The 18,185-nt window shown below is 43.7% G+C and overlaps 1 protein-coding gene across 1 annotated transcript in view; it reads right to left on the minus strand.

Annotated features, from left to right (window-relative positions):
* Positions 1-18,185, minus strand: part of jarid2a (jumonji, AT rich interactive domain 2a) — a 71,558-nt gene that overhangs the window by 44,747 nt on the left and 8,626 nt on the right. The window contains exons 2-3 of the mRNA XM_053622147.1: positions 7,363-7,486; positions 340-475 (exon numbers count right to left, since the gene is read on the minus strand). Of these exons, the coding sequence (XP_053478122.1) occupies positions 340-475; positions 7,363-7,486 (260 nt within the window). The remainder of the gene's footprint in view (positions 1-339; positions 476-7,362; positions 7,487-18,185) is intronic.

Below are 18,185 nucleotides of genomic sequence, written 5' to 3' on the forward strand. Positions count from 1 at the left end.
CGGCGGCAGTAGATGCACTGAAGGTCTAGATGCCGGAGTCTCAACGCTCAGGCAATTATCCAGTGCTGCTCGGCTTAATGAGCAGCGGATGTTTTAGAGACATGAGAGCATGAACAGCCTCTGTTTCTCTCCTGTGAATACACATGCCGATCCAGGCCTCCATTAACCTTCGGCTGAGGATGAAAGGCTGTAGAGCTGGAGCGGCTAGAAATGTGAAATAGTCGAGTGCGATCAGTGCGATGGAATGCAGGGACTCCTACTCAGCTCGAGGGCTCGCCAGTTCCGTCACGGTGCTAATAAAGTAACGTTAGAAATGACAGATTGAAAGATCGTGCTCACCTCTTTCTCACGGGTCCTTCTCCTGAGAATTCGCTGTCGGTCTGAGCGGAGCGCCGAGGCCGTTCCGCCTTGCACCCGCTCGCGAAAAGTCCCGCTTTCACTCCTGACCCATTGAGATGTCCGTTCACAAAGGAACCTGAGACAAAAGCGATTAGGTTAGACAGACATCAGACGGATATTTTGTAAACACTCGCAGAAACGCGACGCGAGAGCGTTCGGCTCATCGTCAGCCGATCGCGGCTTTTGGAATCCCCGCGTGCGGCCGTGCTTTCTCTTCAGGTTTTGGAGTGTAAACGAGGCGTTACTCTGCCCCGTGGATCGGTGTAACGCTAGCGGACCGCGCAGAAGAAGGTATTAGACGTCGCTCCGAGTGTGTACGGATTGAAACGTCGCGATGGCAGATGCGACGCTGACAGACGTCCTCGTCTCCTCCTGGCATCAGCGGTGTGATGTGAGGTCATCTAGCTAGTGGGTGAAAATTCAGAATGACAATATCGGGAGAAAAGTAGCTGCACGTTACACCCTAATTGCTGTTCTGTTCACCAGCCCCCTCTATCCTCAGCCTTAGATGCTCCATCCGCAGACCATGTCATCGTTTTGACACTTTTCTGGCCACAACCTTCAGAGCAAGACTGAAGACTGAAATCTTATTGGCTCTCGGTACTTCCCTGCACTGGTTTACAGTCTGGGAAATGATTTCTGACCACGGTAACATAATGTGCTTTTTTTTTCCCCCTCGAGAAAGACGTACTCGCCAGAGCGGGGGGGAAAAAAAAAAAGTTATTAAAGAGTTTTGCTCGAAGAATTGAGCAGCGAGTAAATGAGACATGAAATATATTTTGCCAATGGGAAAAGGTCTGTGGTTTCTCATCCACCATGTCAGAAACATGACTTCTTACACAGTGCTTGAAAAACCCCTGCAATTATGCTGGACCTCATGTCACTCGCACCAGCACCGTATAACTACCATGTCAGTGTCGGTGCTGAGAATTAACCACACCCCGAATAACGTGCTCAGTGGTGGTCCTTTTCATGGATGAAAGCGGTTCTGACGAACAGTGCACAGTAACGGTACCGAAATAATCCAGATGGTATATTTAGAGTGTAGCTACACATTACATGTACACCACTAAGAGTACACGAGTGTACGTCTGTTCCTACAGACCTGACGTCTTCATAAAATATTCGTTTTATTTATTGGTTTATACAACCTTGCACCTTCGGGTATATGGCACTTCCATTACTCAAGGCCTACGTTAAAAATATTCTCATTTATTCAGTGACATGTGAAGTACTGTGTACACCGAGGCCCTCTATTAAAAACGATCCCTTTTTTATTATTATTATTATTATTCCGTGATCTCTTTATCTGAACAGACCCGAGCGCACACTGAGGAACGCGTTTCACTCGTGCGCTTTCACATCAAGAGATTATGATCGAAGATGTCAAGAGCTTGTTATTTGTGGTGACGACGTTCGAGACGGCGACTGGAACGGATACACTCACCGAAAACCAGCCCGACGAGCGCATATTTTCCCCATGGCACGTTTTTAGCGTAATCGGTCCGCGTTCCTCGCGTTTATAATACCTCGTATCGTCACGATTTGATCGTTTCCGCGTCGCGCGACGCGCGCGGCGTGACCTCGGCGCCATGCTGCCGAGACGTCACTCTGCTGAGTCGACGTTAACGCGAAAGCGACGTCGGATACGCGTCCTAGGACCGCGGGGCGTGAGAATTTATCTTTGTGAAGGTTGTCATTTCTAACACGGGTTCTCCAGGTTCCTTCTAGACCCTATACGCAAATCGGGGCCGTAAATATTCGGACGACCACGGAGTTTGAGCCCCAGGTGCGATCCGAGGGTGTTCGCGTTCAAATCGGTGAACAGAGGAGGACGCGCGAGGATTTGCGCACGTCGGCCCATCAGTTTCAGGGGCTCGTAAGTATTTGGACAAACCGGCAGATTCAAGTCGTCATTGGAGATCCTTTGCAGCCGGTGACTTCCTGAAGTCTGGAACCCATACATAAATCACCAGATACTGAACTTCGCTCCCTGGTGATGCTCTGCCAGGCCTGTACTGCAGTGGTCTTCAGTTCCTGATTGTTCATGATTTTTGAAGCATCAGGATTTTTAGAACCTGAGCACATAATATAGCCCTAACCACTTCGGAATTCATCCGGTCACATCATCAATAGTAAAATACGGAGAACCGGTTCCACATGCACCACGCCATAACTCCACCATGCTTCACAGATCAGCTGGTATGCTTCAGATCACGAGCAGTCCTTCCTCTTCGCTTTCCATCGTTCTGCCACAAGCTGATATTTGTCTCATCCGTTCACTTCTTGATAAAATATTCATCACAAGGGCTTTGTACATTTACACACGCTTGGGAATAAAAACGTGCTCTTTATTTATTTTATTTTTTTTAAACTTTCCACCTTCATTTATGTGACACTCGGCCCTTCCATTACTCAACGCCTACATTTCAAAAAAAAAAAAAAAAAAAAGTTAATTTATGCAGTGATGTATCGTGTAAAAACTATAACCGAGCGCGCACTGAGGGATGCGTCTTGCTCATGCCTTTTAACACGAAGAGATTATTATCGGTGCTATTGCGGAATAGTCGGTGACGATGTTCGAGAGGGCGACTAAAAATTACACCTACCTAGGATGTTGCCTGATCTGGTAAACTGTTCTGAAGGGTTTTTTTTTTTTCCCCCTTCACCAGGGAAACAGTTCTTCCGTCATCCTCCAGAGTTGTTCTCCGTGGTCATTCTGACCTCTCGGTGATCCTGACCTCTTCAGAGAGTTCTTTATATCCGAATAACTGATTTGGCCATACCCAATATTGGTTTCGTGATCTCGTGGTTTGGATAACGATGCCTTGCTTCACTGGCAGTAACAGCACTTTCCTTTAGATTTCACATCGAGAGTTAACAGCGACCGATTCCAAATGCAAAGTCCACACGTGAAACCAACTCGAGGGCTTTTATCGGCTTACCTGCAAGTGTTATAATGAGAAAATAGCAAGCACCTGGCCATGGAGCAACTGGGCAGCCAGTTGTCCAATTACTTCTGATCCCTTAAAAAAGGGTTGCGCCACATATAACGTGCTGTAATGGCTACACCGCTCGCCAGATTCGGATATAAAAACGGACTCTGTAGTAGACAGCTACAAATCCAATAACTCATTTCCTACACACACACACACACTCACACACACCTTAAATAACAATTACAGTTCTTTCTAAAAAAAAAAAAAAAAGGCATGAATGACAGATGTTAGTCATAACCGAGCCAAGAAACATGACCGACATGTACTTGCGTTACCAAACCTGTTCCACGTATGCTAAAGGATTTTCAAGAACAGATTTTCTGTCCCTGCTTCTGTTAATCAGCTTCAACTGCTAAGGTACGTGAACGGACCAACGTCAGGTCAGGACGAGGAGGACGCTAAACCGAGGACACGGGAAACCACCGGCAATTAAAAACTCGCAGGCTTTTATCTTCATCTCCCTATTCAAATTACGCGGCCTACTTATAATACGTCGGCTCTGTATTAGCCTCGTTAGTTTTCCGACTGAATCTTGGTTATGACGCCCAACGCAACTTAAAGAACAATACCGTTTTCTCTCAGAATCGGCTAATCTGAAACGTCATCACAACAGACCAAAACAGCATCACGTTAAAATACCACACACACACACACACACACACCAGTCTAGTGTTCCTACACAGTTAAATGAACTCATCGTTATACAATTATACTGTACACAATTTACCATCACGTATATTACATACGTATACACAAAACCCTCCCCCAGCTCGGTCCGGGAACTTCCCGTTGAATACGATTTCGCTCATTCCTCGTGTGTATACCTGCTCACAGAGACCTTTTGTGGATCCATTTGATTTCTGCTTTTGACACTGGCTATAGTGTTAGCTGACTCATGACTATGGCTTTGCCCATGATGACCCGCTCATGATCTGGATTGTAACCAATGGAAATGTCTAAATAAAGACACTTTGTACTCGCATCCTACTGACACGGACACACACACACACACACGGAGAGTTGGAAAACTGTAAAAGAAGTGATGTAATTCAGTGAAAGCATAATAACCAATATGCATGCATGCCGCGTTGAGCATAACGGCACACACACACACACACACACGCAGCTGACTTCACTCATTAAACCGCAGTGACTCGGGTAGAACGTAATGCGGCCCATGCACATGAAACCCACAAGAGGGAATTATTCCGGCTATAACTTACTCCACTAACACACACTCAGCCAAATCTCAACAGAACAATATAAGTTCTTAATGTAGCACCGGGTGGCGAAGGAAATAAAGAATCAAAGACGACTGCATGATGTCAGGAGTGGGTCCTGTTCGGAGTCGTCTCTTCCAGAGGGTCACTGAATGGATGGATGGATGGATGGATGTGACAGTGACGACGTTTACATGGACAGCGGTAATCTAATTATCGACCTTATTCTGAATAAGACAACATTCTCATTAAGGTGATGTTCACGTTCACGTCCATGTTCCCGTGTTACACGTTCTAGAACGTAGATCGAATAACGGCACACGTCGTTACGTCCCCGCGCCACGCCGTCCCTCCAGAATTTCACGTATCGACATACGGTTTGGTCTTCGTTATGGTACCGTATACAGTTTTGGGTGTTTTTATTCAAATTATTACGAACGCTTCCATTGCAGTTAATCATTCGTCGCGCTGTACGTGCAAACAGACGACTGCTTGAAGCCGTGGGCTGCGTCCCAAACCGCGTATTTACCTACTATATAGTAGCCGAGATACATGTATTTCGCTGTAGGAGGCAAGTACGCGGTTTGGGACGCAGCCGTAAAACGGTTGAGCGCTGCCGTGTGTGTACGTGTCCTGTCGCAAAATGCGGTAAAAACTCTCACACGACGTTAACTGTGTGATTAAGGTGTGTACATGTCTGTAATACACGTCCATAATGCGACTAAAGCAGGAGTACTCCACATGCATTGATTCGATTTGTGTTTACTTCGAGTAGGACTTTAATCGGATTAAGGTGATCAGAAATCGCTGTTTACATGCTAGTTTGTTAGTCAGAGTATCGTCTTAATCGGGTTAATATCGGATTCCTGTTGTCCATGTAAATGTACTCAATGACTACGTTTACATGGACAGCAATAATCTAATTATTGACCTTACTCTGAGTAAGATAATAATGTGATTAAGGTGTTTACACCAGTCGCTTTTAGAATACTCCCGTCATGTTCCCGTTTTACACGTTATAGAACATAATTAGATTAACAGCCCGCGTCATTACGTCACCGCGCCACGCCGTCCGACGCATCAACGTACAGTTCGTCTTCGTTATGGTACCGTATACAGTTTTGGGTGTTTTTATTTATTTTTTTTACGAACGCTTTAAGTGCGGTTAATTATTTGTCGTGCTGTACGTGCTAATAGACGACTGCTTGAAGCGGTGGGTGTGTCCCAAATCGCGTAGTTACCGTCTATGTAGTAGCCGAGATACATGTATTTTTCCCCACTACAGGCCTGTAGTAGGAAAGTATGCGGTTTGGGACACAGCCGAACTCTCTTGTTCGCCGTGAAACGTAAAACCGCCGTGTGTGATCGTGTCCTGTCGCAAAATGCGGTGAAAACTCACACGACGTTCATAATGTGATTAAGGTGTGTACATGTCACTACTACACGTCCATAATGCGACTGAAACAGGAGTACTCCATTATGGCCTTAATTAGATTAAGGTCAGTAAAAATTGCTGTTTACATGCTAGTTTCTTAATTAGAGTACGGTCTTAATCGGATTAAGAGTGGATTATTGTTGTCCATGTAAACGCAGCTAATGTGTCAACCTAACTGAACACCTAGAGAACATTCTGGAGCAACGTGTTAGACGGCGTTCTCCAACACCATCATCAAAACACCAACTGAGGGAATATCTTCTGGAAGAATGCTGTTCATCGCTTTATGCCAAGGCACACTGAAGCTGTTCAGGCGGCTCGTGGTGGTCCGACATCCTACTAAAGCTTTATGTTTCGTTAGATATTTGTTTTCCTTTGACCATCAGAAAAATGAACAAAGTAATGGCACCACAGTACGACACAGCAGATTTCAAAGGCTACAAAATAGCAGGTTTGTTCTAACGAGTACAGGATGCACTTTGTATGACGTTAATTGGTGGTCGTGCAAAGATACAATTCAAAACACCATTCCTTCAATTGAAGTCTTATTCAATATCTGTTCCAACGTAGAGAAATCTACTTTGCCAATCTTATTTCGTTCTCTTCTTCCGCATGATCTTATAGGGAAAGCTTGCTTTAAACAAGGTACATCAAACGATCAAAGGCTCAGTGCGGTGGTCTGACCCGGAATGGATTTAAACATCTTGCGTGATGTTTTTGGGGAATATTCTCTAGGATTTTATGTACAGGATATGACAACCATGACAAAAAAACGTCATGCAGTTATCTTTATACGTTGGACTAAGTGCATATGGTGAACGGATATCCTCCGACATGTTTGGAGCGAGTGGGGTGATGTGCCGTTTATCCGAGCTTCGGAATAGCAGTTCAACGTGTCGGGTGTCTAGTGCGTTTGGTGAGAAAGTCTTCTCTCCTCAACCACTAAAAGATCATAGTAACAACCGTGTGCGCATTATTTACTTACAGCGAAATCTCACAACAGTCACCTTCTCAAAGTCATGCGAGAGCAAATGAAGTTGCTATTCGGTAGTATTAAAATGACAGGTGTGCGTCATTACTTCTAAATGTGTACGACACATTAGTGTCTTTGTTTTGCAAAATAGGGATTTGCAGGATTATGGAGTTTAAGAATGAAAAAGGGTGCAGCTCAGATCTTCAGGCGAAACGAACGGGTTGTTTGACAGGCGCGACTCCCATGAGCGACGCTTTTATCGGAATTTCAATTGTACAGGGGGGTTTGGTTTTTTTTCGTAAAAAAAGAGGATAAGAAAGGAGAAGAAGTACTTACGCTTTATAATTCCTGTTCCATTGTCGACGCGGCTCTTCTGAGCCCTCTTGAACTCTTTGAGCGAGAGATAGAGCACTCGCCGCACAACTCGCTCCTCTGACCAGGGAATCCCGTCGTTATCATCCTGCAATTAAAAAATACAATAAAAAAAAAAAGACAACAGAAACAACATTAACTCCTTCAACACACTTCCGTTCCTCACGACAGTTCTGTAGTTTCCGGAATAACCCGTAGTAGTTACTGAATGATACGCGTGGAAATAAATGACTGAATAATAACCTGGGTTACACTTAAAAAAATAAAAGCAATAACCCAATAAGCCAAGAACCTTAACTGTCAAGTCAAGTCTACCGACATATATAGGATGGGAAATATTTTTTTTTGTGCTCCCGGATCAAGGGCCAGCGCGGAAGATGATACGGAGACACAAAGTGCAAAATGTGGGACAGTGTACAAAACTGCGTTTCATGCATTTACCGACATAAGAAACATACTGGAACACAGGACAGTGTTGGAAGTGACAGAAGTCACTTTTAAGTACGAGTAAAGAGTAGTATAATAATCACGAATACCAAATGTACACAAAAATATTACATTAGATATATTCCATTACCAGCACCAGGGCAGCGGTTAGGTCTCTGAGCCAGTGGATAAAATCATCACATACACAAGTGTATCTACTGCATGTACAATTTGTGCTGCCTGTAATATCCGGACTGGAAAAATACAATGACATAATAATAATAATAATAAAACATAGCTGTAAGCAGCAATTCCGAGGCCAAGCCTGACAGAGGTAAAGTGAGGAGATAAACAAGTATTGTTTCAGAATGGTCATGATTTTATGACAAAGAGTTCAGAAGTTATAAGCAAAAATGTGCTTTTTTTTCTCCATATCTCGAGAACACTATGTGATGCGGTTCTGAAAATGAGCCGTTACCCTCTAGTCATGATGGGTATGACATGTACCAAATTTGGTCTAGATCCGCCAAAGCCTTACGGAGATACGGCCTCGTGTCCACGTCGGCACGCTCGCCATCAGGTTTGTCGGTGTTATCCGGGAACGGTTTGACCGATCGACTCGCGTTCCATAACTTTGTCAAAACGTGATCCGATTTTCACCAAAATCGGTCTGGGAGGAGTTTGAGAAAGTCGGTTTTTCAGAAAATTCAAAAAAAAAATAAATAAAAAATGGTGGAAAATCTAGTCGGGCACAAATTAAGACCGCGGTACGCTCGGACTCGCAGCGAGAAATTTCTTCCTAGCCCTCATGGTTCAAAAGTTATTAGCATAAATATGAGTGAAACGCTGACCTGTTGGTGGCGCTAGAGCTTTCGAGATAGAAACTTCAACCTGGCTGTGGCACCAGTTCACAGTGTCCTCTATTTGTGTGCAATATTTCACAACTTCTTAAAATATGGTTCTATGGGTTACCATAGACTTCCCTGGTGGATTACTACTATTAATAATAATAATAATAATAATAATAATAATAATAATAATAATAATCGGTACAGTAACGAAAACAATAGGGTCCCCTAATAATAGTGAAGACATTTAAAACTGGCTCAAGGAGTGCAGTAGTCTGAGTCTGGTATGCGGGGGAAGAGCATTCCTGAGTTGGAGTGTCAAACAACTGAAAGCCCAAGACCCAACAGCAGACAGACAAAAAGAGGCCAGCAAATGTTGAGAAGACGAGCAAAGGAGGAACGGAGAGAATGGGAAAAAGTGGGGTGGGAAAGGAGGTCAGAGGGGGCGGTCATTGGAGTGCCTTGAAGATGAGGACAAGAATTTTATAATGGAAATTAGCCTCGATGAGAAGCCAGTGAAGATTTTTAAGAATGGGGTAATGTGTTCATTAGGATGAAGAGAGGGTAATGAGGCAAGCAGCAGCGTTCTGGACCAATTACTTTTTTTTTTTTTTTTCCTTTTTCTGTAAGCTTGAAGGAAAGCCAGAGCTAATGGAATTACGATAATCTAGACGGGACGTGACCAAGGCATGAAGAAGTAATTCAGCAGTAGACGGAGTGAATGATGGAGTCTGGAGATAACGCACAGGTGAATGTAGGCGGCATATGTGATAGACCCGATACAAGGCTCAAAGGACAGGGTGGGGTCTAAGATGACACGGAGACTTTTTGCAATGGAGGAAGGGGTAAACTGTTGTGCTATAGACTGGGGCTATGGGGATTTGGGAGCAATAAGTACAACTTAAGTTTTATTACCACGGAGTTTAATCAAGTTTTAGGCCATCCAGTTTTCTATGTCCCCCAGAAAGGAGTAGCGATGAGAACAGGGCCAGTGACCGGGGGTTCGTTGGAGATGTAAAATGATGTTTCTGATTGAAAGTACTGTAATTGAAAAGGGGGTCTCAAAGCTTAGCGATGTCTGAGACGAAGCATGAATCTAGAGATCGTGAGTAATCTTAGCCAGTCGAGTACTGTGAAGGTAATGACAGCATGATGGGTTCAAAGACGTTGGAGTTCAGATGTAGTTGCTATGACAACATGTTCAAGAACTTAATATGGAAGACCGTCTGGAATTAGGATGTTGGTAGAAAAAAGGGAACGTTAATCCAGTGGCATGGGGCACAGTGGAATAGGCAAATGGATTACACCAGTGGTCATCGACTCTTAACTGATATCTACCTTCCTGCAGGATTCATCTCCAACCAAACTCTACCACCTGGTTTTTAATTTATCCAGAACCTCTGAAGGCAGCAATTAGATGGTCAGGATTTTGGTTGGAGCTAAAGTCTTCAGGAAGGTAGATCTCCAGGAACAGACTTGATGACCACTGGATTGACCAATGACAGATTGGAAGTGAGTGAGGAATGAAGCAGGATGAGGTTATACTGGGTTATACACACACACACACAAAGTAATAGGCAGGTTTGGCAGTGGCTAATGCATTCTTGTACTGAGGCAGATTAAAGTAATTAATAAGCATTAATAAAATCATCGTGATTTACCATTTCGAGGTTAATACTGTCGAGTACGGGGGTGTTTGGATTTGGAGAAATTGACCGAGACTAGGGCTGCATAATTAATCCAATATTGATTTTGACCGCCCACGATTACATGAACAAGACCGGTCCTCCGTCCTCCGCTCAGAGAAAACTCAGCTGCGTATCAAATCAAGCGCTTCCTGAACTGACAGCCAATCACCATAAAGTGGCGCAGGGATGACGTCATTTTGTAATGCCGAAACCTGGAAACGAGTTCGCGTTTTAGCGCTCGCGCTGCGAGCTTCGCTGCGCGCTCCAGCGCTTGTGCGAGGGGAAATCGTGACGCTAACAACTTGCTAAATGGGACTACAGACGTTGTCGGGGACGTTAAACGTCATCACGCCGAACAAAAAAAAAACAAAAAAAAAAAAAACTTAGCAGATAAACTGGTTCAGGTTTGCTGCGCACCATTCCCCCCCCAAAAAAAAACATGGATGAAGATTCATCCACAGAGTAATTCCGTATTATGGAAAATGTTTTAAATCAAGTTTGGAAAAGTTGTTGGAAGCTTGGTGATGGTGACGTTGAAGTCGAGCGACCGTGGTGTAGTTCGTTTATAGCGTACGGTTAGCTTTTTATTTCTGGTGACTGTATTTAGGCTTCAAACTTCATAAGAGCTGTGTTCATTTGTGAACATGATCTTGATGGACAGAACGTGTTAGTGTTGTAAACTTTTGTTGATCAGAGTGTTATTTTTTGCGATAATCCAAAAGCCTATGTGAAAATCCTATTGGGTTTTTGTCGAGGGAACCGGTGTGATGATAACTTCCGGTTCCGGTACAAAATGACGTCATCCCTGCGCCGCTCTATTGGGTGATCTGTCTGCGTCTCTCCTCCTGTAAACACTCTTATTGCCTTTTCTGCATACGCCTTGATTGTTTTCATTTGGTTGATGCCATTTTTATTTTTACTTATCCTATATTTTGGGTACAATTGTATTGATATTTTGTTTCTACGTGATGATGCATTTTAAGGACCAGTCTAATTTGATAAAGATTTGTACATTAGCAGGAATGTAGCACAACATGGAGGTGAAAGCGGCGGCCTGTTTATTTAAATGTGAAAGTGCAATAAAAATATGTTGTCCCTAAAATCCATGCATAATCGTGATCTCAATATTGATCAAAATAATCGTGATGATCACTTTGGCCGTAATCGTGCAGCCCTAACTGAGACGTTACACGTGACGAACATGGTCAGAGAAGAGAAACAAAAGTCAAGTTAGAGAGCTGGGGCGGTGCAGTAACAGTGCAAACACGGTCTCGTGTGTGGCTCATGTAGTGGGGTGGAGACTGTACATGCTGAGAAATGTCAGAAGATTGCAGAAGTGGCAGGAAGTCAGCAGCCAAAGGGCAAGTAGTAGAATCAACATAGTTACTGAGACCACCAATGAGAAACACATTTGGAGATGGCGCTCAGACAGCTGTTAAATAAGCGGATATGTCCAAAAGCAAAATAGAACCACGTTTGTGAGGACGGTAGATAATAGAAAGAATGTGAGGTTCAACACTACAGAAGAATTGTACAGGCAGGAATTCAAAAATGGAGCGCACCGATGAGTTAACCGTGTTTGTCTAAAAGGTCAGATTGATACAAACCTGCTACCACTCCACCTTTTGGAGTGCTGCTTGATTTACACAGGAGACAAGAAAGAGGGTGGAATGCCTTGATTAAATCTGCAAAGTCATTAAGTTGTTGCCAGGTCTCGGTCAAATATAAACTGTTCAGATGAGAAATCACAGATACGGTCGTTAATGAGAATTGGTTTGCTGGTTAATGAGCGCACAATGAACAACGCTACTGTTACTAAAGGCGTGATCTGAGAAGCAGATACAGGAAGAGGATGACAAAGATGCCTACAGTAATTACTCAACCCCCATTGCAAATCAGGTTTATTGTCAAACTGTACAGACTTTCAGCTGTTTGCAACGAACAAATCAAACAAAAGCGACTGAAATAGTTCGACACCGCGAATGCTTCGAGTGTTTTAATCAAATTCAACTGAAAATGCAAAGTCTCCAGTTTCAAAATGATTCGACCCCTTCAGTCTAAAATGCAGGTTTCCATGCCAGATCTCGAAGACGTAAAGCACTACTGAACCAAAAGCACTTGAATGATTTGCACAAGAAAATGATTTGAGCTGACGCTCAAAACCACAAAGTTTTGTGAATCTGTTCTGTGGGGCGATGAAACAAAACTGGAAGTTTTCAGCACGATGGATGTATGGTGGTCCGTCTGGAGGAAGAAGAATGAAGAAAGAACACTCTGTCTACAGTCAAGCACGGTGGAGGCTCGGTGATGCTCTGCGGCTGCTTTGCATCCTCTGGCACTGGAAACCTGCAGCGTGTGGAAGGCGAGATGGATTCATTGAAGTATCAGGAAATCCTAGGAGAAGACGTCATGCCGTCTGTGAGGAAGATGAACCTTGGGCGTCATTGAACCTTCCAACAGGACGATGATCCCAAGCATACCTCAGATTCCACCAAGGCTTGGTTGCAGAAGATTCTACCTGGAAGATTCTACAGGGCCATCACAGTCACCTGACTTGAACCCCATAGAAAATCTCTGGTCGGATTTGAAGACGTCGGTTGCAGCACGCAAACCCAAGAATATTACTGAACTGGAGGCCATTGCTCATGAGGAATGGTTTAAGATTCCTCACGAACACTGCCAGAAGCTTTGCATCTCGTTTTCAGCGGGTCATAACAGCAAAAGCGTGCTCTACTAAGTACTAAACATGCTTACCATGGGGGTGGAATCATTTTGATTTCAGCTGTATTAGCACCTACTGGATAGTAGGGATAGCATTTGCCAGTCCATTGACGTTGGTGTCGGAGGTGAGGAGACAGTTTCTCTCAATCCCACCTATACCTGCAGGTATTATTTTTAATAACCAGACTGAACGGTAGTCGTCCATTTTCTTCAAGTAGACACACATAGCAACTAAGAATAACCAAGGTCTTATTACATTCTTTTTACTTTGACAATGATATCGTTTTCTGTCTTAGCCAATACAATTAACGCCGGCAGATCAGGGCCGGAGGATGTGGTGTCCGTGACAAAAAGCAGAGGAGTGGCTATGGTAGGAGAGATGTGTAATATAAACAGAAGGAGGGGAACACAGTGTAATGGCTGCCCTATAAATAGTGCAGTTAGTGCACGGTGTCTGAAAGCAACGCAGAACCAGAACGCTCTTTATTACTGCACACGCCGACTGCTACAATAAATCATCTCTTCTGTGTAATCTCAACATTCCTCATCCGTGAGCCGAGGTGCCAAACTTACACACTCGCCGGAGCTCAAGCTTCACCTTGTGTCCGTTTCTACTCCGTGTTTACAGTTTTTGCATTCCTCCCCCCCCCTTGTGTTTACATTTTTGTTCTTTGTGTTGTCCCCATTTGGAGCGTGTGATCACTGAGCTCATCCAGGGTGTGTTTAAACCAATCAGAGCGCCACGAAAATGGCTGGAATGACCATCACGGTTCATTTCACTTGATACCCACGATCAGAGTTATTCAGATTTCGGACAAAACGCCGTTTCAAAACACGTGTTACTAGTATAATTTGAGTGCCTCTACTAAACAAAGTTAGAATCGGTCTTTAGTTAGGAGTTGTAGGACTTTAAGACTTTCAAGGCTTAGCCCAGAGCAAAACAGGCTTCATACTCGGCACATATTTCTCAGCGTTTTCTCAACTGAGAGCCTAGATCCACTAACGATTGTGATATTTACACAGAAATAGCATAGGACGTTTCGCCGGTCTTAATTCTCAAGGCACATTTTAAACAGATTTAAATCTGATCACTCAACAACACGGAAAACTGGCAAAGTGGAGGTAAAGTGTTATAAAAAAAAAAAAAAATGGCCTGCACGTTGGATTACGGTCTGGCTAACCGAAGACACGTGTGTACTCCCACGCCCAAGAGCCACGTAATGACCAGGTGTACGTGGGTTATGTTATATAGAAGACTCTGGAGTTTAAAAGGTTCGTATGTTGCATGTTCTCTATAAACACGAGTCTGGCAGTTATTCTGGGCCAGAATCAAGAAAATCAAACATTTCTAATGAACAGATGTAATAAGAAGAAGTAAGAACACCCACTCCATCACATACAACACTAATGTAAAAAGACAAAAAAAAAAAAGGTTATACTGGGGAAACACTGTCTCTCACTCACTTTTAGCAATCGCTTTATCCCAATCAGGGTCATGGTGGATCTGGACCTTACTCTGGGAACATTGGGCGTGAGGTGGGAATACGCCCTGGAACGGGATGCCAGTCCACCACATTCACACCTAAAGGCGGTTTTTCTTACTGGCGTGCTTACGGGAGGTTAGAGGAAACCGACGCGAACACGGGAAGGCCGTCACGACAGAAACGCCACGCAGACAGTAAGCCGGGCTCAGGATAGAACCGGGAACCCTGGAACCGAGAGGCAGGAACGCTACCCAGTGCGCCACTCATTACAGCTCTGCTTTATTACTGTATTTTACCGAGGGCAACGTCAGATCATAGACGGTGAACTCCGAACATAGCCTGCATTTCATACAAATGGAACTTCAGTATCAGAGTCTCAATGTTACCGTTATTAAATAAAGTACTGTGTTATTCACAGTAGGGCTGTCAAGGTTTACACGTTAATAATGAGTTAGCACAAGTTCCTTTTAAAGCCACGCTTTTTTTTTTTTAACGCCGTTAATGCAGGCATCGATGACTCTTTGTGTCACCCGTAGACTAGTTAATCCACAAGCATCAGCTGGCACGTTAAAATTTGTGGTTGGCACGTTCGCCTCACACCTCCAGGGTCGGGGGTTCGATTCCCACCGTGGCCCTGTGTGTGCGTCAGCTGCATGTTCTCCGGGTACTCCGGTTTCCTCCCCCAGTCCAAAGACATGCACGGGAGGCTGATCGGCACGTCCATAGTGTATGAATGGGTGTGATTGTGCCCTGCGATGGACTGGCACCCTGTGTACCCCGCCTCGTGTCCGAGGCTCCCTGGGACAGGCTCCGGGTTTCCCCGTGACCCTGAAAAGGATAAAGCGGTATAGAAGACGGATACAGGACAAAATCTTTCGAAGGGCGAGTTCAGTTATAAATCCTTCTCGGACGGGACTATCGAGAAGACGTCATTCGGATCACGTCCGACGACTGTACGTGGATTGCTTTCGAGAGCCACCATCATGTCGAGAATGTATGAGGATACAAGCCAAAGTAGCCGACGTCAGCGCTCAAGATGAGGCCTACTATATATTTCTGTAACGTTCTCTCTTATACTCCCTTTCCTCGCTCTCCGTATTTATCGTTTGTCCATCATTTATTTTGTAGAATCTTGCTTTGATACCACGTAGCACATGGGGTGTATTTGTGAGCCTGTATTTGTTCCCCCCCCATGTGAGGTTGGACCCAATTACTTTATATTATTTGTTTGAAAACAGTGAGGGATCCAGGGAGTTCTCTTTATCCGTACTGAAATTTGGTAAAAAGCTGGACCTGTGTGGGTTCTTGGAATATCTTTGTTTTATATTAATTGGGCTTGCGTTTTGCCATGAGTTATAATTTGATTTTACACGGTTTTTTTTGGTGTACCTTTGCAGGTTCATGGGCAATCTTTCTTGTTTGTTTGTTTTAATAAATGTGTACATTGGTGCAAATCTTACCCGCTTCCATGGTTATAAAACTTGAAAGAAAAAAAATATATATATATCTCCATTTAGGCTAAGTTTTAAACCGTCTAATTAATTTATGCTTAATCACGATTAACTACAGACAACCATCCAATTAATCAGCCCTAATGCTCCATGATTAATTTAACAGTAGAAATACCAGTCAAATATATGATCGTCATAGTGGTGTTAGCATTACCTAAGTTAGCTAGGTGACTCATTTAGCAGAGAGGTGCTGCAGCGAATATTCCTCAGTTACCACCCCATAGTCATTTTGTAATTTGCACGCTTCCTCTGCAAAACCGGACCATGATCACGGTTCGAGCCGTAAAGCCCGTTCTGTGAGATCACGAACTGAAGAAGATCCAGATCGTTTAAGAATGAAAAATCGGGTATTTGGATGCAGTGGCACTTTAAAGATTATGCTTTGAATCTAAAAATATCTATGCATGTGTAACAGACCGGAATGATGTGTGGCAGTGTGCCTCAATTCGTCACCCCAAGCCACATTACCTAGGAGAGTGCCTATGACTATGATTCCTGTACGTAGGCTTTGGGTTGCTTATCAGATGCTGGCAGAGCTTTTTACCTAGCAGTGAAGACAGATTGGTGCAAGCCAAGCCAAGAAATCACATCCCCCCCCACCAACACCACCACCACCACACACACACACACAGCATGACAACAATAGAAAGCTTCTTCATCTGCACGTCTCACACAGTCTCTTACAGACTCATCCTAACCCACGTCTCTAACCCACATCTGATATAGATTGTGGAGACAGACAGGTATGCACAGAGTGTGGGCGGGGGTGTATGTGTGGGTGGAGCCATACTTGAAATTTGAAAAAGCCTAAACATCTTACTGAAGTGATTATATATATTATAAGCCTTTAAAACAATAAACACAGTCTTTTTGTTTTTAAGTGAACGATAAAATATATAGATAATCGTAAGAATGGCGTAACATCATGAATAATTAGGCAAGCGGCCCCTTTTGTACATTTGCCACCCCATCAAGGCCACTGCCATTACCGTCAAAGTAAATCCCGCCTCCTTCATTTCGACTGGCTGAAATCAAACAAACTGACAGTCATGAGTGGGATTACACTTTCTTACAATTACTGAGGATTAATTATAAGTAGTAGTCAGATTATTTTCCTCTTCGGTGTGCTCTGAGCAACAGCATTAACTGAATTATAGTCCCCTCTGAAAGTATTGGAACGGCTAGGCCAAGTCGGTTGTTTTTTACTACACACCGAAGACGTTTGGGTTTGAGATCAAAAGATGAACGTGAGGCGATGGATCAAAACTTTAGCTTTCATTTCTTGATATTTGCATCTAGACGTGTTAAACAGTTTAAAATAGGGCACCTCTGGCAGCAGACCACCCAATTTTTAGGTGAGCAAAAGTATTGGAACAGACAGTCTTGACGTAAACTAACGTAAAGAACACTTAATATTTGGTTGTATGCGTGTATACGAGTTGGCAGTGTGTTCTGGACCGTTGTCATTTGCATGATAAAGTTCCTCACAATTAGACTGGAGGCATTTCGCTGTAAACTGGCAGACGGAATGTTTCTGTAAACTTCATGAGTTACATCATCAAGAAAGATTAGTGAGTAGCCATGCTAAAGCCCATGCCATGACACTACCTCCACTATGCATGACTGATGATCCATTCTTTTCCCCCACTTTGGTAGAGGTTAATCTTGGTTCCAGAACTTCTGACGCTCATCAAAAATCATTTCTGATTCTTACTGCTGATGAGTGGTTTACATCGTGTAGCATGGCCTCTATATGTCTGCACTTGAAGTCTTCTTCAAATGGTGGATGATGATACCTTCACCCCTGCCCTGTGGAGGTTAATGGTGATATCACGGACTGCTGTTTTAATGTTTTTCTTCACAACTCTCGCAATGTTCGTCATCAACTGTCGTTTTCCTTGGCCGACCTGTTTTATGTCTAGTTATTAGTACAGTAGTGGTTTCCTTCTTTTTCAGGACATTCCAAATTGTTGTACCGGTTATGCCCGATACTCTTGTAATGGCTCTGATAGATTTCCCCTCTTTTCTCAACTTCAACATGGCTTGCTTTTCTCCCATTCTCATCATGTTGGTTTATCCTTTTTAATAAGGAATGCAGACAAATACAGG

The sequence above is a fragment of the Ictalurus furcatus genome, chromosome 1, assembly GCF_023375685.1.
Source record: "Ictalurus furcatus strain D&B chromosome 1, Billie_1.0, whole genome shotgun sequence".
NCBI classification, from domain to species: Eukaryota; Metazoa; Chordata; class Actinopteri; order Siluriformes; family Ictaluridae; genus Ictalurus; species Ictalurus furcatus.